The sequence below is a fragment of the Xenopus tropicalis genome, chromosome 9 (assembly GCF_000004195.4).
Source record: "Xenopus tropicalis strain Nigerian chromosome 9, UCB_Xtro_10.0, whole genome shotgun sequence".
NCBI lineage: Eukaryota > Metazoa > Chordata > Amphibia > Anura > Pipidae > Xenopus > Xenopus tropicalis.
This window is the reverse complement of record NC_030685.2, coordinates 2,775,314-2,798,336: the sequence shown is the minus strand read 5'-3', so window position 1 is coordinate 2,798,336 and position 23,023 is coordinate 2,775,314. Positions and strand designations below refer to the sequence as shown.

The 23,023-nt window shown below is 40.0% G+C and overlaps 2 protein-coding genes and 1 pseudogene across 2 annotated transcripts in view; 2 read left to right on the top strand and 1 right to left on the bottom strand.

The window, feature by feature from the left end:
* The window catches only part of LOC116407566, an 8,239-nt gene extending 7,175 nt beyond the window's left edge, over nucleotides 1-1,064 (top strand). The window contains exon 2 of the mRNA XM_031893064.1: nucleotides 344-1,064. Within this exon, the coding sequence (XP_031748924.1) occupies nucleotides 344-670 (327 nt within the window). The 3' untranslated portion in view covers nucleotides 671-1,064. The remainder of the gene's footprint in view (nucleotides 1-343) is intronic.
* A 4,424-nt stretch (nucleotides 1,065-5,488) lies between these two features.
* LOC108645817 lies at nucleotides 5,489-9,574 on the bottom strand. The gene is made up of 3 exons (XM_031893008.1): nucleotides 9,390-9,574; nucleotides 8,791-8,902; nucleotides 5,489-7,382 (listed from the first exon to the last, which is right to left on the bottom strand). The coding sequence occupies exons 2-3, from the start codon at nucleotides 8,878-8,880 to the stop codon at nucleotides 5,544-5,546; spliced, it is 1,929 nt and encodes a 642-aa protein (XP_031748868.1). The 5' UTR covers nucleotides 8,881-8,902; nucleotides 9,390-9,574; the 3' UTR covers nucleotides 5,489-5,543.
* Nucleotides 9,575-16,202: 6,628 nt separating this feature from the next.
* Nucleotides 16,203-22,402, top strand: LOC100488383 (annotated as a pseudogene).
* The last annotated feature ends 621 nt before the right edge of the window (nucleotides 22,403-23,023 follow it).

The following is a 23,023-nucleotide window of genomic DNA, read 5'->3' as shown; positions in this document are numbered from 1 at the left end:
ATATTTCTATGCTATGTTTTTTTTTTTTTTTTTAAACGTGGAGTGAAGCATTACCGTGATGTTGCCCATTACAGCCAATCAGCAATTAAATTTCGACAGTTAGAAAAACAAAGTAAAGCATCTGATTGGCTGCTGTGAGCAACATCACCGGTAATGTTTCACTCAACTTTTTACACAGTTTGATAAATGTACCCCTCACTCACTGTAATTTCACCATCCACATGGGGCCCTCTAACTGATCACTCAGGTTTTTATGGCCAGCCTTTTGTGAGATCAGACGCAATATGTCCTCTTTGAATGCAAGACTTAGTACAACCTTTGTATCTTCTTCTATATATTTCAGGATGAACTTGATGAAGTTGTACAGACATGGAACTCCCACATTATCAGACAAAGCAGCCAACAAACGACCTATGCAGGGAGACCTGCACTTCTGTACCTGTTACCTGGCGTGTATGGAGTAGAAGATCGACTTAAACCTGTTGATAGTGATGAAGTTAGTTTATGTAGAGAAGAGTGTCTTCCAAAGGGGCAATATCCCTGTGACAAAACAATTTTTGATTTGTGCTGCCTACTAATGGAAGAAAACGCTTGGGGAGCCCCGGAAGACCCTTTTTATGCGACTGACCTTTACATCAAATTGAGAAATGAAATTTTACCTAACCTATAAGAGGATATTACAAATATGCATGTTTGAAGCAATGTAAAACAGCTCATAATAGTCACTAACAATTGTACCAGTATAAGAGTCCAGAGGTTTGGGTCTACTGCTATTAATGTAGAGCATATGAGAAACTATTGTTAAAAGATGCGAACGGCTATTAACTGCATCTTAATCACTTCCATTTAGTATCCATTTAGTAGCTAACTTAGGTTTGGATACTAGGAGTTCTCATTCCGTGGTAGATCAAGCACTGGACAACACCCTGTTCTAAAACAACTGTTTTAATGTTAACATTTATGAAATGCCTACAGAATTTATGTAATAACACACAACTAATACTTGCCTATAGTGTTTTGCTATAATTGTAATTAAATTATTGCTGAAACTGGATTTAACCAAATTATACTGACTTTTTTTTTAATTAAATCAAATTCCCTCTTTATTTTAGCCACATTCTTACACAGCTGCATAACAATAGGGACAAATGTATTCAGAAAAGGGCCCAGTGAAGAACTTTAACCTATTTTACCCAGTTTCCTGTGTCCAAAGGAAACCTACCTCTGCTATATTTTGCCATCATTGTTTTCTTTCCCTGCCAATTTAATCACATTTGCTACCTGCCCTCTATATATCAGAAAGACATGCATCTAAACTACAGCATGCTTAGAACTTTTAGTATGGCCATTGTTCTGAATTTTACCATTCAATGGTGAACACTGGACATGAGAACATTGCACTGGATTATAAATCTGTCCCAAGGTGCAGATCCAAAATTGCACAAAATACCGGCACAACAGGATTTGTTTTAGCGGGATAAACCCTGCTGTTTTTAATAGTAGCAAACCATGTAACGTTTCGGGGGCACGCCCCTTCGTCAGACGAAGGGGCGTGCCCCCGAAACGTTACATGGTTTGCTACTATTAAAAACAGCAGGGTTTATCCCGCTAAAACAAATCCTGTTGTGCCGGTATTTTGTGCAATTTTGGATCGTGGTGGAGAGTACCGACGTCTATAAAAGTTCTGTGCACCAGGTGGAACAGAGTGGAAAGGCCAGGGTGTGCTGGTGAGTGTTGATTGCCAAGGTGCAGATCACCAGGGCTGGATTTCTCCGTGAGGCGCCCCGAAGCCGCCGCTGTGGCTGTCCCACTCTGTGCATGCGCGAACGCGACCCAGTGCGCATGCGCAAACCCTCCTTTAAACTCCCATACGGAGCAGTGGGGAGAGGTCCCAACTGCTCCGTATGGGAGCCAAATTTAAAAATTTTCTTGCGGCGGGACGGCATGCCGCCCCTAAACTTCTGCCACCCTAGGCCCGGGCCTTTGTGGCCTTTCCAACAAATTCCACAGGCTGCCTATACTTTATGTCTGACACATGAAGTGCACAAATCTATAGCAACTTACACAGATGAATGACATGCAATTTAGTGTGTGTAATGTAATGCAAGGATATGCCCACCTACTGCCCCACACCTACCTGTACCTAATGAACACTAGACCTAGGCAGCAATATATTAGTCAGACACCCGTCATAAGTCTTTTCAGTGGAACAGAAAGAACTGTTCCCACTGGAGTTAAGTACAGCCTGCAAGGCAGTGTGCACCCCCTCCTGTGCTTAAGCCCTATAGTATTCCCAAGAATAGTGTCAGATCTTGTATTTCTTACATGTGAAATAATGCAACAAAAATGTGTGCTGAATTGCTTCTCATATAGTCCATTATCGTGGTGCTTATGCCACAGAGGTGGGATTAGCAGCACAATTACTGTGAGATACAATGTAAAGTAATCAGTGGCACATCTTGTTACTGTGATGTCTATAAGGAAAATTTCACTAATTCCAGCACTAGCCTTAATTTTCCATTGTCCTAGGACACTTATAATAGATCACCAGTAAGTTCTGTTGTATTTAAATAGAAATCTACAGCCATTTGTAATGCAATAAACACTTTATGGCAATGGCACACACTGGTTTTATTGTCTGCAAAGAAACAAAATACCATGTCACTGCCCTTAATGTAAATCACAGTGTATATTACTCACTCCTAGTGAAAATGCCCCCCTGAGCATTTTTGTGTGATTATGTGAAGTGACACCTGTGGCAGAAGTATTACATATTACTCCCATTTTACACTTGAATTTACCTAAAAAAAAAAAAAACACAGCTCATGCCATTTTGTTAACAAAGTTTAATTGCAAAGTTTACAAAATATTTAATAACCAAAGTTACCATATCTAACGTTGATTCTCTTTATACATTGAACATACAAGCTATATGTTTTATTTATTTTTCCATAGAACATACACCTTGTGCAAAAACTATCCCATACAAGATTTATCCTGTCACATAGCCCTTATTTGCTCTCCAAGTGACAAATACCTTTCCAAGCGAAATAATCTGGTGAGTTTTTATGCCAAATAACAGATAAAACTATACATCCCTTACAAAATAAATATACTGTACATCCAAAAAATGTTACACTTTAGCAAATCTTGGCCAAACTTTAAGGTAAGCATTATTTAAATATGAAACTCACTCAGTTTGTAACTTTGGTATACATAAGTCATCACTGACTAGGACCCGTAGGTCTACAAGTATAAATCTGATTGCAGACGCCTGATATGAAATTAAGGAAAACCAATTCCTATACCAAGGACTGAATGCTTAAAGTCAACTTTTCATTATTATAAACTCTCAATTCTCACCAAGGCAGGGTTCGTTTTCTAACAGTAATTATTAGCTGTGACAATATAAGCTGAAAATGGAATAATATTTCCTTTGCTTGAGAATCAACTTTATCCAAACCAACTTCTTTACTTACTCTACTCTGTGTTCTACATAAACTAAACTGTTTAGAACCTAATGATTCCTTTAACCATAACATTCAGATCTTAGAGGCACAGGAAAGATCTATGTGTATAATCTTATCCTTCAACCTTGTCAGTTATTGATAGAAAAGATCTAAAGGTTAAGCAATATGATTTCCACCCATTGGTAAATATGTTGCTCAAGTGAAAACTCAAAATCTCTCTCTAACTTCAGATTCCCAATAGGTTTAAGCTAACCTCTCTCTCCTCACACCAACCATCATACCGATATGGCTACTTCAAAGAAGTAAAAGAAGCCACATTTTTTCTAAATTATTTGAGTAACATCTCTCCAAATTGAGTGAAAAAGTTAGATAGTTAGAAAAATACATATAACATGCTTGTCTGTAAACTGCTTCTGTATGTGCAGAATAGGTGCCAAGTAGCTAAAGTGACTTTTGCTGAATTAGCATTGTGGAGCATGGAAAACGAGCCAATGCAAAAAAGTAAAAACAATAAAACAAAAAAGCTCCCTGTATTTTGCTGGCTTCAGATGCAAATTGTTCATATCCCTGCTATTCTGGAGTGCATAGTATGTTGTGTGGCATTTTCAATACTGTTCATGTACATGTAGATTTTGTACATTCTAACCATTTTTAGAGTTATGTCGCTATGACAGAATACGCTTTTAATAGCTTCCCAAATGTGTAGGGTTGGCATCCTCTTTACATCCAGTGTCTTTCACCCTGGCTTCCACTGGGAATGTTCCTATTCACAATGACTGCCTGGGTGACAGACAGTGGATGTGATGATGCCAAAGATGATCACGAGAGCATTACAGGGGGGGGACTCAAAATTTATGTGTGGGAAACATTGCATTTAAGTGAATGGGGCCTTGTAGGGGTTTTCACTTTAGAAATAAGGATAGGGTTTAAGTTCTCCTTCAGAAGAAAAACTATATTGATACATTTGCTTAAAGATAAGTAAAGTTTTAAATTAAGTGAATGTAAAATTGTTGAGAGGACTAGAATAGTACTTTTACTAGAATAGCACTTTTGCAACTAACTTTTGATTTCTTTTAATTCCAAGATATTAAGGAGAATGTGTACTGTTATGACTGGATTTTTTTTAACAGCCCCACCTGCCTGTCAGTTTCTGATAGTGGCAGTTGAGGAAGTTGTCAGGAGAAAGAAAGAGGGTTGATGTTCTTCTGGTTAGGAAAACCATAAGAAACTTCAGATAACTTCTCAAGTCTTTCCTAAGCAGAAGAACACTAGATCAGCCCTCTCTTTCAGCTGATAACTTCAACTATGTCACAGTGGCACTGTTGTAACAAAACTATTATTATTACCTATATCACTTAAGATCTTGGGAAAAAAATGCAAAAGTTCTTAAAACAGCACTCAAATTTAAATTCACTTATTTTAAAGGTTTAACTATCATGCAACACATACAGTGATAAACAGATACAGCGATAAACAGATACAGCAATAATTTCTGTATTGCAGTACTGGAATATCACTGAATTATTAGATTTTGCATTGATAGAATATCACCAAATATTTATAAAATATGTTCAAAATTAAAGGGTAACTATCATGAAAATTAAAATGTAATATAAGCTTTACCATACTGAAATTATATTTTTGTAAATATAATCAATCTATTCTGTACAGTTTCTAAAATAATCCAGTTAATCATCACTGTCTCCCTCTCAGCATCTGTCTCTCTTCTTTCTCTAATTCATGCTAGAATCCATCAGAATTTGATTGACGGTGTGGTCTAATACATCACTGGTGATATCCATTGGCCTAAAAGATGTATTAGAGCTCACTCTTTTCAAACAATCAAGTGACAAATTCTGCCTCTCTACATGAATGATCCTTGCTAAGAGGAGGAGGTACAACGATTACTTGATTATTTGAGAAGTGGTACAGAATTTTTGATTGACGATATTTAGAAAGTTTTGTATTTGAAACTTATCATACATTTTAAGTTTTCATTTAAAGAGTATAGTTTTTGTGTAGTGATTTACAAACTAGTGTAGTTTTCGGTTGCATTTTTCTATAATACAAAGTTTAAACAAATTCCATTACCCATATGTTGCTGTCAAGCACAGCGTTAAACTCAGCTCTGAAATCAGGAAAATTTGCGTACTCATCAGCTAGTTGCAGAATCATTGCACATGTAGCAACTATTGGTCTTCTGGTGAATGGTGTCATTGTCTCAAAATGAATACTTATTTTACTACTGCTTATTAAGTCGGAGCCTGTGCAATACCTCAAAAATTTGGGGAGTGTGCACTGGTCAAGTTCTCTTACATATCTTTTCAGATAGTTTGAAACTTCCTTTTGTTTCGGAGTCATATCTTCAGGGAATGCTAACAATTTATATACTTTTTGTTGAGTTGGCTTCAATTCTAAGTACAGCTTTGCCAATTTTTCAGGGCTCAGATTCAACGGCTTTACAATTTCTCTCCAGCAATCTATTACAAACATTGGTCTTTGCACAATCTCCTTGTGTGCTATCTCTAGGAGAGTCTGTTTAAAAGACTCGGCAGAGATTTTTCTACGACACTTGTAGTTATCTAAAACTTCAAGGAGGTCCTCGATTTCAACTGATGAGAAATTGCTCAAAGCTGCACTTAGAATTTCTTTCTCTGAAGCGCTTACATAGTGAAAAAAATCTTCTATTACATCACTATATACATAATTAAATAAAACCTCCTCAGTGAATGAAAGAGCAAGTTTACAAGGCAAATAACCACAGTCTTGGTAACCTTTCACATATATTCTACCAATGGCCTTCCATGTTTCAGCTGTGAAGTCGTGTCTAATAAAGGGTACTTTCAACTGAGTGCCTAGAGTGCAACGTTCATAAAATTCTTGCCAAAAATGGCAGATTGTATCTCTTAATACGCCTGATCCAGAACCCGCTTCCTCTGTGTTATCATTTAGTATTCGCCTTACATCTAAATTTTTAGACAAAATATCAGGGTCACAAAATGCATCGATCATATCATTCATACAATTAGCATGGTGTATTTTTAAGACATAAAGGCTCTCTTCACCAGGGGAATTAATGGGGCTAGGTTCTAGCCACAAAATGGTATCATTCAAATCTACATCCCCTGTTATTGGGGCAAACGTAATCTCTTCATCACTATTTATAATGATATCTGATGCAAATGAGGCTTGAAATATGATATCTGAGTTATAACTCTGCTGTTCTTGCACCTCTTCCAAAGTCTTTTGGGCAAAAGAACCTTCCGCATATGTTTCAGATTCTGTTACCAAAAGATCTGGCTGATTTATTAATTCACTGGTGGTTGCATTTGTGTTACACTGAGCCTGTTTTATTTTTTCTGTAGTAAGGTAAAATCGAAGCACAGGAAGCTTAATAGTGTCGTACATGCACCCAATGGTTACATCTGTGCTGAGTGAATTCTGTTGGAAGTCGCATACATCAAATTTAAATAAAGATTCCTGACCCTTACTGGATTTTCCATTAGGGAAAAAAAGGCGCTTTCCTTCTTCCATGATCTCTAGTTTTCTTGCATCTTTACCCATAACTACTTTTCTGGTTCCTCCACCTTGTTTTGCCCTAACTTGTTTAATAATGCTTTCTTCAATGTGAATCCACCCAATTTCAATACTGCGTGTATGTTTTCTTTTATTCTTGCCTATACTAAATTTTTCACGCTCATTGTCACTAGAGCTACTCTGATGACTTTGACCTTCTGCTTGACCTTTTTTTAGTTTAAGCTGCTTTCTCAGCTTATCAAAGAGTCCCATTTTGCGCTTTAAGGGTGCCTCTGAGCGTTTACAGTAACTGAACAAAGCAATACGGTCTCCATAAGAGGGAATGTATTTTGCCAGCGAAGCATCGTCCAACACCAAGACAACATCTCTGTCAATCTGCAAAAAAGTTGAGAAAAATGTTTTTTTAACAGCCTTTTCCCTTACTTAAATATGGAGAAAAAATGTAGTAAAAAAGCAAAAAGATAGCCTTTGCATAAATCTTGTACTATTGTTCATCCAATGTGTTTAACAGCGAGATCAATTCAAAAATACATGCTTAGATTGTAAAGGCAGGGTCCTCCTCCTCTTACACACAGCACAGGAGCCTATTTAAGATTGCTTAAACTTTTCATCTTGAGCATTCTTTAAGGAAACCCCACATGAGTTTCAGAACATTTGGGTTTCTTTGTTCTAAATACCCGTTTAGATAAAATTACAAAAACTGCTGAGGGATTTTTGGCCCAAAACCCTGCACGAGTTAGGAAACTCATGTAGGGTTTGCTAAAAGCCAAAACGCTTGAAGCAATCTTAAATAGGCCTGTGTGTCTCTGTATGTTTATGATTATTATTATGCTTGTCCTCCCAGTGTGTACTTTTGTACACTGTAAGACTGTATACTTTTGTGTATCATTGCAGCAATTTATTTAGAAAGTTATACATATTTCATTGGTACCATCTCCCTCCACCCTCCCATCATCCATCAGTATTGGTATGATTCCAGCACAGGTATGGCAGAACACCCCTTTATTCAACATGGGTAGAATGGATTGTGCTTGTGCTGAACATACTTTTTGCCTATTTTTTCAATGTCAGAAAAATCTATGTTTTGAGTTCCAAGCACTAAACAGGGCACAGACTGAAAGACAATAAGAGAACTTCCAACTTCTTTTGAGGTGATCAAAATAATGAGTCCACTTTTAAGCTTTGAGATTAGGAGCAACCCATTATAGAGAGCTTAAATGTGAACTGGCAGTTTGCTTTAAACAATTATAAGGGGATTTTTTTAAACAAACCATTAGGTAATCAGTATATTTAACTCAAGCCCTACTAATTAAACAGTACGCCCCTTTTGTTACACTAACTGTAAAGAAATGGAACATAACTTTTATACAGATTCTAGGAATAGCGATAACAAAAAAAGAAATAAATGATAATGAGTGGAACTGAAATTGCAATAAAGCCTCTAAAAGATCAATAAAATCATTAAAAAAAAGGCAAAATGTGAGCAGTACTAACACAGATTAAAAAAAAGACATGCTACAGAGTGTGTACACAAAATGTGTGTTCTGTGTATTTATGCTCACACATGTGCAGTGAGTATGTAAGAGCATTCCCCAAACCAGAACTGAAGATAGTAAAAATTTATGAGCTGTGACAATTATATGTTTAAAGGTACCTCATTCTTGGGAAATTTAGGAGAGATGGTCTTCATAATCTCTGGACAAACGCAAGTATGGTAAGAATTTGCATACCAGATCCAAAACTATGAAATACTGATTAAATTTGTAATACAACATAAAATCACCTTGTCGTTCTTAATAAGTGATAAGAATTCTTCTTGCAGTCCCCGATCACGCAGAAACTGAATAACATCCTCAGTTTTGTCTTCTGACATTTTGTAGACAGTGATTTGAAATCTGAAAAATAGGTTAATATCTATAATATCTATAAAACAAACTATTACATTTGTTGAACTAAACCAGTTCAGGTGTATAAGATTTTGCTACTAGACATGAATGTTGTGTTTTATACAAGTTTTATCTAATATTTATATGAATTTTAATCTTAATCTGGCATCAAGAGTTTTATATGTCTGCTGTTGTCTGGGTCCCCACATCCCCCCCCCCCCGGGATAATAATGTCCAAATGCCCACTTAGTCACTAACTTGTAATTGCCTTATAACTTCTTGATGACAAAATTCAAAAACGATACAAAAAAAATAAAGACCAAATGAATTGTTAATAAGAATTGCCTATTGTGCAACATACTAACTTTCAAGTTAACTTGAAGGTGACTATAGACACTGAAAAAATAATTCTGGCAGAGTATGTTAATATGTTATATGTTAATGCTTTAGTCACAACGAGGACAAGACAAAATCACTACACCCAACCAGGGTTTACCTGATTAATCTGTTGTGTTCAGGAGGCAGAAGGAATGCTTCATCAGACAAAGCCGAGATGAGAACCTGCAAGCCAGTAGCTTGGGCAGGAATAAGGACAAATTACAATAGATGGGCAGATTCTGTTGAATTCTGTTGAATATGATATGACAGAACAATGTAAAGAATTTTTTACAACCAACAGGACTGGCAAAAAAATCCAGGTCTACTACGATATACATGAAAATGAAACAATATTCTGGTAAGGGCTTTATAGTACCTTATCCTGGCAAATGATAAAACTTGTAATGAACACTGAGCAAGCACAGACTTACACCACTTGCTTAACAAATAAATTTAAGGTATCCTGTCTCACCAGAACTCCATTAATGTTGAACTATAATTTACCTTAGACTGGTCTATCCCCCCCCCCCCCCGACTCCTTTCTTATTCTTTCTATACCCTTACTATATGTGGCATGGGGCACTTTAAAGGAAACAAAGGTAAAATCACTGGGGGTGGCAAGTTTTAGGCAGCAATATGATATTAGTAACTTACCTGCTGCCCTAGGTTGGTACTTTTAAGGTGGCCATACACTAAGATCCGCTCATTTGGCAAAAGGTCACCAAGCAAGTGGATCTTCACCCAATATGCATTTATTATATGTGTGTTTGTGTGTGTAAAAAAATGGAAACTTTGCACCAGGATTAGCTTTGGTTAACAAACTGTAAAGTAAAGACACTTCTTAAAGAGGTGGGCAGTCTCTCTGAATGAATATTTATAGAGAATGCTGAACACCTGGGGGGGCAGCATAGAGCAGTTTGGAGGCTATAAAAAGCAGCAGACTGGTTTATTTGGGAGTCTGTGTTACGACTTTGTAAGAAGCAGGACTAGAGCTCTAGGATTGTGTTGAAGGGTTACTGTTGACCCCACCTTTGCTGGTAAAAGGGTTTATGGCACCTTGAAAATACATTTTCTGTACAAGGTCTGTCTGGCTACTGAACACGCATGGGCCCAGTGACACACACACAAAAATCAGTTCTGTGTGTGTCACTGGGCCCATGCGTGTTCAGTAGCCAGACAGATTTATAGGAACCATGATACCCTGTGTGATAGTAAAGGGAAAATATCCCTCCCTTGTGTGATGTGAGCTCAGTCAGTCAGTTGGGGGGTACATAGAAAAGGGCCAGAAGCACTACCTGACCTGCCAGATATAAATATACATATAGTTTTTACACAAACATACCTGATCATGCAGATTGAAGGACACCATGATAACTTAACTATTTCCAAATATCCCTTATACTGAGAGACGCAACCTCTCCTTTAACCCTTTAAGTGCCAGCAGAATTTGACATTTCGGTTCCCCTCAGTGCCAGACGTTTTGTAAACATTCTGTGCTCTCTCAGTTTAGAGGCTTTTACTGGGGGCAGGGTTAAGTTTAGGTAGGCAAACTATATATTGTTTTTTTCAGGAGAACCTGAACTTTCCAAATATGCCTGAGTTTTTGTGTATTTCCACTTCTGGAACAAGATTTAGAGCTTGAAATACAAAAAAAAAGAAAAAATGCTATTTTTCATGATATGGGGATTTATACCAAAAACATATTTTATTGTATGGACAAAAATTCAACTGATTTGGAAAGCCTCATGTCTCCCGAACATGCCAATACCTGATATGTATAGTTTTATTGAGATTTCTGACTTCTATAGATCAAAAACTCCCAGCAGTAAATTACTAAATTTTCAAAGCATTACAGCAGAATACGGCATACTATAGATTCCAATGCCAAAAATCCTGGAACATTAGGTTTACCCCAGGAAACCATACATTTTTGAAGACTACCCATTCTGACGAATCCAAAATGGGTAACTATGTCTTCCAACTCCTAAGTACCAAACAGCAATGCTTTACTGAATTTAGCATTTTCTATAAAAAATTATGAAAATTCAAAAAAATCGCCTCAAATCTTCCATTTTCAAGCACCTTATCTCCCACATAACATTAGGTACGAAGAAAACACACCCTAAATATGAAAGCCAAGGGTCCGCTGAACAGTTTCATGCCCATTATGCATAGGATCAGCACTGTATCTGGCATTTAGAGACCCCATAAGACGTTAGTGCATAGAGATTGCCCCAGAGGTCTCTTTAGCTACTGAAAATTCAACACGTTTACTGCATTTTCTGGGGGGGTAAAAACACAAAAAAATACATTGACCACCCAAAACCATATATTTCTGGAGAGTACACATTCAGGCGAATTCAAAATTGGTACCTATGTCTTTCTACTCCAAACTACAGAGTCGCAGTGCTTTCCCAAAATTGCTAGTTTTGGTGAAATACCTGAAAATCGCATCAAATCTTCCACTTTCAAGCACCTTATCTCCCACATAACATTAGGTACCAAGAAAACACACCCTAAATATGAAAGCCAAGGGTCCACTGAACAGTTTGATGCCCATTGTGCATAGGATCAGCACTGTATCTGGCATTTAGAGACCCAAAAAGGAAGTTAGTGCATACAAAGTGTATACACTGCAATATAAGCTACCAGCATGTGCATTATGTGGCATAAGACCCCCTAACAGTAAGGAGACCCTAGAAAACTATACATTTTCCAAAAGTACACAATCTGACAAAACAAAAATGGGTAAATACATCTTTCTACTGCAAACTACCAAACTACAAAGCTATGCTAAACAGAACGGTTTTTTTTACATTTCTGAAAATCGTCACAAAGCTTGCATTTTACACCATTATGTACCCCCACATTTTGTACCGTATCAACATAAAACATGCTAAATATGAACACCAGGGGTCTACTGAACAGGTTGATGCCCTATATACATAGATTTACCAAACTATGTGGGGTACAGGGGCACCCAAGTAAAAATAGTGAATAGGAATTTTCACATAAGATGCTCCGGCTCATGCAGTTTTTGCACCCGGTATGTGTATTATGCGGCATACGACCCCCTAACAGTAAGGAGACCCTAGAAAACCATATATTTTCCGAAAGTACACATTCTGACAAAACAAAAATGGGTAAATAAAACTTTCTACTGCAAACTACCAAACTACAAAGCTATGCTAAACAGAACGGTTTATGTAACATTTCTGAAAATCGGCACAAAGCTTGCATGTTACCCCATTATGTACATCCACATTTTGTAATGTATCAACATAAAACTTTCTAAATATGAACACCAGGGGTCTACTGAACAGTTTGATGCCCTATATGCATAGATTTACCAAACTATGTGGGGTACACAGGATGCCAAATTGAAATACAGCAGACAAAATATCCATGTGCAAACACAAGTAATAAAGAACAATGTAAAAAGCAATAACATTGATAAAAATAAAAAAAAAATCACTAAAATCTTTTTTTTTTTTGCCTAATAATATCTGTGGTCAGAATAACAGTTTGAGTATTTTGGCTTGGGCAAATAAGTGTTACAGACAAAGTCAAGCGAACAACAACTATACATAACTGAAAATGCAACAAAACACCTAAAAACGCACCAAAATCACAGAAAATGTTGTAGAAACACCAGAATAATACACAAAAGGTATTGCGCAGTGTGGTTAGCGAATACACTATCCGCAATGGCAATAAAACATTTTTTTCAGGCAAGAATAAAAACGATGCGCTAAAAAAAAAATTACAAAAAAATTACAAAATTACATAAGTGTGTGTGTATACTAGGTAAAATGTGTTTTGTGTGCATGTGTGTGTGTGTGTGCAAGTAAATGTGAGTGTGTGTGTGTGCAAGTAAATGTAAGTGCTCTGGAAGTATGAAACCCCTAAAAATGTATGTGTTTGTGTGTAAGTATAAGTGTGTATTAGTGTAATAAGTGTGTGATTGTGTGTTTTTGTGTGTATTTGTCACTTACCTGGCAGAAGAATCTGTGTAGACACAGCAGAGGCAGCTGCACACAAGGATCTGTGTGTAGGCATGACAGGAAGCAGGGGGGCTAGAGGGGGAAGCTGCAGAAGGAGAGGAGCTGCACAGAAAGCCACAAGCATTGCAGGTATTTTCCCATGGGGCCCCTGGGCGATCGCGCCCCAGGGGCCACTCGTTCCCCACCTCTGACTGTTGTCTGGAGGCTGGGGAACAAGTGGGGAGCGAAGGAGTGGCTTGAAAAGCCGTTCCTCCGCTCCCAAAACCAGAAGTGCAGCAGGACGTAGAATCTACGTTCTATGGCACTTAGGTACTTTGATACATGGGACGTAGATTCTACGTCCTGTGGCACTAAAAGGGTTAATTTTAAAGTGATGAATTCTGAGACCTGAAGTCTATCTGCTTTCCATAGTTTGTGTTGCACATATTCTCTGTAGAGCAGAGGGACTTCAAAGTCCCCGAATCCATCACTTTGCAATGGAACAGGATAAGGGTTGAGTTGCATTACAGTGAAACTCTGAGGGGGGTAGGGAACACACAGATAGCAAACATGCTGACAGGCTGCTATGGTTTCCTTTTAATCTATGCAATCAGGTAAGGCTGTGAAAAAATAAAATGCATTTATATTTATTTATAGAATTTCATAACATGTTTATGCAATTTTTCTGCATAAACCCAACAGCGAGAGGTAATGTCAAAATAGTGGGCATATTTACCCTTTAAAGGAGAATGTAAATTCACTGGGGGTGCCAAATTGTAAGACACCTGTCATTAATTCTAGTCATTTACCTGATACCCAGGCTAGCACTACTCTCTTCTTACAAAAAGGAACAGCCTGGGGTACTGCTTGCTGAGTACCACACCACCATCTTTTTATAATCTCCAAGGTATCCACATGAGCCAATTCTAGGAGGGCATATGAGTAATGAAATCCTGTAAATAGTTCTGTATTGTGTGTACACGCACGGTTAGCCCAGTGGGGTATGCCTGGGAGATCAGAGAAGATGGCAGTGTGGCAATCACAATAATTGTGATTTTAACTTTCCTTTTCCATTAGTTCTTGTCAGTGTGAACCACATATACCCATATATTAGCTATGATACACAGGCCAAAGCCTCAGTACCTGTCTAGAAGTGATTGTGCAAAGGCTAGAGTTCCTTCTTCACTACTGCTTGACACCAAGAGCTTGCCTGTCTCTTGCTTTCCCCACGGCAGTACTGACTACTGAAACTGCAGGAGGGGAGGGACTTTCCGTCTGTGGAAAAAGAACGCCACCCATTAGTCCAGCACATTACAAAAGCTACACATGCTGATTGGATGTCTGGATCAGATGACTAGAAAGCTTTGGGAGAGGCTTTTAAAGATACAGCAACATAAACCCACACAAATCTTTAATAAAACTATATTTGAAACTTGCCTTGACTTTGAACCAGCTCTGACTGTGTATTGCAGCAGTGATGCATTTACCATCAGCTTTTCTGTACACAAAAAATGTGCACACCCCCCATATGCAGTGCAATAGCTATGGCAAACAATACATTGCCATGTAAAATGCAATGCCATATATATGCCCACTGTTACATGTATATGTCCATTACTATTTGCCATTTCAGCATTTCATTAAACAGCTTGTAAGTAATCACAATTTTTTTACCAGAAATTTCTAGGACAAGCTTATACTAAGCAATAAATAACAAGCCAGTATTTACTAATGCTACATCTATATGCCCAGCATACAGTCTCTATACTATGATGCCACAGGCAAATGTGTTATCTCACATTGCCTGCCTGTATGTAACAATGCAGAGACCCAATAACTCAAGTATTCCAGTATGGTGACAACAGAAAATAGCTAATAAGCACATTAAAACCAGACACGATGGCACCTCTTTTGGATCTAGTGTTAAGGCAACTACCTTACCAACTTTACACTTACAATATGTGGCAGTGGAAGACAGTAAAGTGATTAAAATGCTGAGAGTAGTACTAAAAAGGGCACATTACAGACACATCACAAAGCAGCACAGAAAGACACCAATACATAGATTCAAAACTACTTCGCTTCCACTTGGTAAATAGTGTATGGTACCCTGCTGCTTTTCTTACCTTTATGCTGGGGAACTTTGGCTTCACAGAACAAAACAGCTACAGTATGTGATCTCAGCTGCAAGCAGGACTGCACCCGCACCCAGGGCTGCAAGAGCAATGACACCTTGTGGTAGGAATAGTCGTTTTTTTTTTTTTTTTTTACAAAACCTGCTGTTAAAAAGTCATAATTATGAGATTAAAAGTCATAATTTCGACTTTTTAAAGTCATAATTATGACTTTAAAAGTCATAATTTCGACTTTTTTAAGTCATAATTATGACTTTAAAAGTCATAATTATGAGATTAAAAGTCATAATTTCGACTTTTTTAAGTCATAATTATGACTTTAAAAGTCATAATTTCGACTTTTTAAAGTCATAATTATGAGATTAAAAGTCATAATTATGACTTTAAAAGTCATAATTTCGACTTTTTAAAGTCATAATTATGAGATTAAAAGTCATAATTATGACTTTTTAAAGTCATAATTATGACTTTAAAAGTCATAATTTCGACTTTTAAAAGTCATAATTATGACTTTAAAAGTCATAATTTCGACTTTTTAAAGTCATAATTATGACTTTAAAAGTCATAATTTCGACTTTTTAAAGTCATAATTATGAGATTAAAAGTCATAATTATGACTTTAAAAGTCATAATTTCGAATTTTTAAAGTCATAATTATGAGATTAAAAGTCATAATTTCGACTTTTAAAAGTCATAATTATGAGATTAAAAGTCATAATTATGAGTTTAAAAGTCATAATTATGACTTTAAAAAGTCATAATTCACCGGAATTTTTTTTTTTTTGGTGGCCCTACTGCTCTTCCGTAACTACTGGCTAGCTGCGTCCCGCCTTTTCTTAGCCAATGATAGCGTTTCCCGCCCTTCCAGTACAGCTACAGGCTGTAAAGGGGAAACAGAGCAGGAAAGCAGCAGCGGGTCAGAGGCCGCAGTGCCAGGTTGCGGTTTGGTTGTGAGGGCACACTGAGTACTACTGATTATAATCTAGCCCGCCCTTCTCTTTCAGCCAATCAGTGTGTCCCATTCCTCCTGCACAGAACTTCTCTTGGTTGGAAACTGAGCTGGGAAACAGGAGCAGGTCAGTAAAGCACAGACTGTGTGTCTGTATATTATATATATATATATATATATATATATATATACACTCACACACACACATGTATATATACACACACACACATATATATATATATATATATATATACACTCACACACACACATGTATATATACACACACACACATATATATATATATATATATATATACACTCACACACACACATGTATATACACACACACATATATATATATATACACTCACACACACACATGTATATATACACACACACATGTATATATACACACACACACACACATGTATATATACACACACACACATATATATATATATATATATATATATACACTCACACACACACATGTATATATACACACACACACACATATATATATATATATATATATACACTCACACACACAAATGTATATACACACACACATATATATATATACACTCACACACACACATGTATATATACACACACACACATGTATATACACACACACATATACATATACACACACACACACACACACACACACACACATATATATAGATATATATAGCAGATTTGTAGAAAGCACTCACAGCATAGGTAGAGTAAAAATTTTCTTTGTGTTTATTTAGATCATCGCATCTACGCGTTTCGATCCTCGTGGGATCGTCATCATTTCTACAAATCTGCTGTTTATCCCTTGGTTAGCACCCGGCGAATGCCTTTGGAGCGGTGAGTGCCGATTCAATTTGGACTATATATATATATATATATATATATATAAATAATTGGGTGGGGAGAGAGTGTTACCAGAACCCTCAAAGACAATGTTTAATTGGTGGCATTTTCCCATTCTGTGCAGTGTTACTTATCCGCTTGCCAACAAGCAGTTTGTTCTGTAGCTGTTGGTTGGACAGATAAATGTAAAACGAGTCTATTTAGTTGATGGGTTTACGGGTCCTTTCCCTGTTTCTCGTGGGTTTATCTGGAAGGGATGCAGTGACATCCAGGGGCCCATTTATCAATGTACAATTGGGTACGATTACAAAAAAAGTTTTAGAACTCTGCGCATTTTCTGCAATTTTGTTTGTTAATCTCCGCAACTTTGTCGCAACGAGTATGAAAGTTTCAGAATGTATTCAAGCTTCGGTATGGTTGGAGCTGCAGAGTGCCATTGAGTCCTATGGGAGACTTTCCTTGGGCCGGGTTGGAGCTGCAGAGTGCCATTGAGCCCTATGGGAGACTTTCCTTGGGCCAGGTTGGAGCTGCAGAGTGCCATTGAGCCCTATGGGAGGCTTTCCTTGGGCCGGGTTGGAGCTGCAGAGTGCCATTGAGCCCTATGGGAGACTTTCCTTGGGCCAGGTTGGAGCTGCAGAGTGCCATTGAGTCCTATGGGAGACTTTCCTTGGGCCGGGTTGGAGCTGCAGAGTGCCATTGAGCCCTATGGGAGGCTTTCCTTGGGCCAGGTTGGAGCTGCAGAGTGCCATTGAGTCCTATGGGAGACTTTCCTTGGGCCGGGTTGGAGCTGCAGAGTGCCATTGAGCCCTATGGGAGACTTTCCTTGGGCCGGGTTGGAGCTGCAGAGTGCCATTGAGCCCTATGGGAGGCTTTCCTTGGGCCGGGTTGGAGCTGCAGAGTGCCATTGAGCCCTATGGGAGACTTTCCTTGGGCCAGGTTGGAGCTGCAGAGTGCCATTGAGCCCTATGGGACACTCCCCTTGGGCCAGGTTGGAGCTGCAGAGTGCCATTGAGCCCTATGGGAGGCTTTATTTTGGGCCGGCTTGCAGCTGCAGAGTGCCATTGAGCCCTATGGGAGACTTTCCTTGGGCCGGGTTGGAGCTGCAGAGTGCCATTGAGCCCTATGGGAGACTTTCCTTGGGCCAGGTTGGAGCTGCAGAGTGCCATTGAGCCCTATGGGAGACTTTCCTTGGGCCGGGTTGGAGCTGCAGAGTGCCATTGAGCCCTATGGGAGACTTTCCTTGGGCCAGGTTGGAGCTGCAGAGTGCCATTGAGCCCTATGGGAGACTTTCCTTGGGCCGGGTTGGAGCTGCAGAGTGCCATTGAGCCCTATGGGAGACTTTCCTTGGGCCGGGTTGGAGCTGCAGAGTGCCATTGAGCCCTATGGGAGACTTTCCTTGGGCCGGGTTGGAGCTGCAGAGTGCCATTGAGCCCTATGGGAGGCTTTATTTTGGGCCGGGTTGGAGCTGCAGAGTGCCATTGAGCCCTATGGGAGGCTTTATTTTGGGCCGGCTTGGAGCTGCAGAGTGCCATTGAGCCCTATGGGAGACTTTCCTTGGGCCGGGTTGGAGCTGCAGAGTGCCATTGAGCCCTATGGGAGACTTTCCTTGGGCCGGATTGGAGCTGCAGAGTGCCATTGAGCCCTATGGGAGACTTTCCTTGGGCCGGGTTGGAGCTGCAGAGTGCCATTGAGCCCTATGGGAGACTTTCCTTGGGCCGGATTGGAGCTGCAGAGTGCCATTGAGCCCTATGGGAGACTTTCCTTGGGCTGGGTTGGAGCTGCAGAGTGCCATTGAGCCCTATGGGAGACTTTCCTTGGGCCGGGTTGGAGCTGCAGAGTGCCATTGAGCCCTAGGGGAGGCTTTCCTTGGGCCGGGTTGGAGCTGCAGAGTGCCATTGAGCCCTATGGGAGACTTTCCTTGGGCCGGGTTGGAGCTGCAGAGTGCCATTGAGCCCTATGGGAGACTTTCCTTGGGCCGGGTTGGAGCTGCAGAGTGCCATTGAGCCCTATGGGAGACTTTCCTTTGGCCGGGTTGGAGCTGCAGAGTGCCATTGAGCCCTATGGGAGACTTTCCTTGGGCCGGGTTGGAGCTGCAGAGTGCCATTGAGCCTTATGGGAGACTTTCCTTGGGCCGGGTTGGAGCTGCAGGGTGCCATTGAGCCCTATGGGAGGCTTTCCTTGGGCCAGGTTGGAGCTGCAGAGTGCCATTGAGCCCTATGGGAGGCTTCCAAAATCTGCACTGAAGGCTCAAAGTCAGAAAGGTTTTTCCGCCGTTTACGATCGTTTGAATATGAGAATTTTGGAACTTTCGGATCATACCATGATATTTTCATACGACCACGATGCAAAATTTTCACGCTTTTAGCGCACATTCGGATTTAATCCAATTTTTTTTCTATCATACTTTTAAAGGAGACATATTGGATAAATGGGAAACCCCTAACCCTGTAGGCAATTATGAATAATATCCGGTGCTGGTTTCCCTTTGGGCTAAACATTAACCCTATCTGTAACAATGGCCCCTTTATTGGAGCTCCCTATAGATCCTCTCAGGTCCCTGTCTGGGTTTCACATGAGGGGTGGGCGTGTCCTGACGGTCCCTGCCAGAAGCACAGTAGGAGGGGGAGTGCCAATCACAGCCCTGCACTCACACAAGCACAGACAGGCTTCAGTTCCCTATCAGGTCAGCCTAGCTGCTGATTTTGTCCTATCCTACAGTGCAGTGTACGGAGGGCCGCCGGCTCCCCAGCTCATCCAGAGAATTCAGCCAGCAGGAAGTGGAACAGATGGGCGGGGCTAGTGTTTTTTTTTTTTTTAATTTCTCAATAAATCAGTCAGAAACACAACTTTTTAAGCACAATCCTTCTATATCTAGAGGAGTATAATTCCCTGGTACATTCTTAATTGTTATAGGATATGTCTCCTTTAAATGTCTGCAATTTGGACTTTGCTAAATGGGCCCCCTTGTCGCTGTCGCTGGTTATTACCGCAAGTATTTACAGTATATAACAAATATCTAAAATCACGGTACTGCTTTCGCTTACAGTTATTTTTACGAAACAGTTTTAGGGTGTGCACCCTGTAGGCAATTATGAATAATATACGGTGCTGGTTTCCCTTTGGGCTAAACATTAACCCTATCTGTAACAATGGCCCCTTTATTGGAGCTCCCTATAGAGCCAATCACAGCCCTGCCCTCATACAAGCACAGACAGGCTTCAGTTCCCTATCAGGTCAGCCTAGCTGCTGATTGGTTCCTATCCTACAGTGTCACTGCCCCCTGCACAGTCTGGGAAAGGAGGCAGCAGGAAGTGGAACAGATGGGTGGGGCTAGTGGGGTTTTTGGAGAAATGTTCAATTAATGAGCCCAAAACACATTTTTAAAGCACATTCCTTTAGTATTTATATGAGTACAATTTATTGGCACAATATTGTTTTTCACACAATAATGCATCACCAAACATTTATTCCTAACACTATATGTCCCTTTATATAGCTTATTTGTGACTACATGGGCAAAGACTGCATCTTATTCTCTATTCTGGTCCTTGCAGTTTGTCGCTCCACTTCTGCCCCTCTCTGTGAGCCGAAGAATCCAAAACATTTAGTTTTATATTTTACTTTTGTTTCCCAGGATGGCGACTGCTGATCTGCAAGACGAGCTGAGCTGCTCCATCTGCCTGAGCATTTATACTGATCCTGTGATGCTGCCCTGTGGCCATAACTTCTGCCGGGGTTGCATTGGGGGGGTGCTGGATGCCCAGGGGGGATCTGGGGGTTATTCCTGCCCTGAATGCCGAGCGGAGTATCGGGAACGCCCTGCCCTGCCCAGGAACAGAACTCTGGGGAACATTGCAGAGCGATTCCTTTCTGCTCAGCTGGAGCCAGTGGAAACTCAGATCCTCTGCACTTACTGTGACTCCCCTGTGGCTGCTGTTAAATCCTGTGAGCAGTGTGAGACCTCCCTGTGTGATACCCACTTACACAAGCACAACAAGTCTGTACGGCACGTCTTAACTGAGCCCACCAAGTCCTTTATGGGCAAAAAATGCTCCACCCACAGTGAGTTTCTAAAATATTACTGCTGTGAGGATTTGGTCTGTGTCTGTGCATCCTGCTGCCTGACCGGGGAGCACCGGGGCCACAGGGTGGAGCCACTGAGTGAGGCCTCTGAGAAGAAGTAAGAGAAACTGAGGAAAGTTCTGGAGAAACTGAGCCCAAAGATAAAGGAGACTGAGAAAGAAGTCAAAAGGCTGCAGGAGCAGAGCAGAGACATGGAAGAAAGAGCAGCCAGTGAGACAGAGAGAGTCACTGCCCTGTTTAGGGGCATCAGGGGAGAGCTGGAAGCCCTAGAGAAGCGACTCCTGAATGAGATCTCCAGGCAGAAAGAGTTGATTTTCCTCCAACTCAGGGATCTGATCCGACAGCTGGAAATACAGAAGGGTAAGCTGTCCAGGAAGATCCGGCACACTGAGGAGCTGTGCAACATGGCAGATCCACTCGCTGTCCTACAGGAATGGGAGTCGTATTTTGCTGACAGGGCAGAGGAAAACGAGGAGGATGAAAATGATGATGAAAGGGATGAACGAGCTCTGGATGTGGGTCAGATCTCAGAGACATTACTCACAGGCTTAGCTGGGATTGTGACTGGGGTAAAGGGAGGCATCTATGGGCAGGAGGCTACCGACATGTTATTCGATATAAACACAGCTAATAATTATCTTACTGTATCAGGGGACAGAAAATCTGTATCCAGCACAACAAAAAATCAAAATTATCCACTCACAGCACAGAAATTTATTAAATATGCTCAGGCTTTAAGCAGCAGGAGTTTCCCCTCAGGGAGACATTACTGGGAGGTGGAGGGCAGTGAATCAGGGGACTGGGGGGTAGGGGTGGCCTATCCCAGTATAGAGAGGGAAGGAGACCCGTCCCGTGTTGGCTTTAATAAAAAGTCCTGGTGCCTGACCAGACTCAGCGATGAGTATTTGGTGGTGCATAACCATAAAACCATGGGAACAGACCACCTTGTAACTTCCCAGAGAATCAGAGTGTTCCTGGACTATGAGGCCGGACGCCTGTCCTTCTATGAGCTGAGTGAGCCAATCAGGCACCTACACACCTTCACTGCCACCTTCACTGAGCCCCTCCATGCTGTATTTTCCATTTATAAAAACTCCTGGGTCAGAATCTGCAGCTAATCCTACTGATATGCTATATTTTCCAACATTTTAGTAGTGATGAGCGATTCAGTCCTGTTTTGGGGCAAAAATTGAAAAATGGTAAAAAAAATTCACAAAACAGCAACAAATCTTTTCATACACAATTTTTTTTTTTTTTACGTAAACGCAACATTTTTGATGCGACCACAACTTTTTCTCATTTGCCGAATTCTTGCTGCTGTTTAGCAAAAAAAACTTGCCAATGCTGAAATGTGGAATTTCGCAAAGAATCCATGCTTGGCAAAAAACTTCACTCATCGCTACATTTTAGGCCACAAAAGGGGGTGATCCTACAGACATTCCTTATACATCACCATCCCATAAGTCTTGTCTCTTCTGGGGTTTGAAACTTTGGTTGAAATTAGGACCATAGGGAGGTACACAGATATCATGGATATTTGTTATATATGGAGATATATATATATATATATATATAGAGAGAGTTGTACATAGTCAGGATTGTACAGAATGTTGAACTGACTGTGTCATTGTGTTATTAATAAAATTCTTTCTTCAGCATTAGGGTGTACACCATTTGTCCATTTATTTTAAAGGGGATATACTGTGTGAAAAAAATATTGTGTCAATGAACTGTACCCC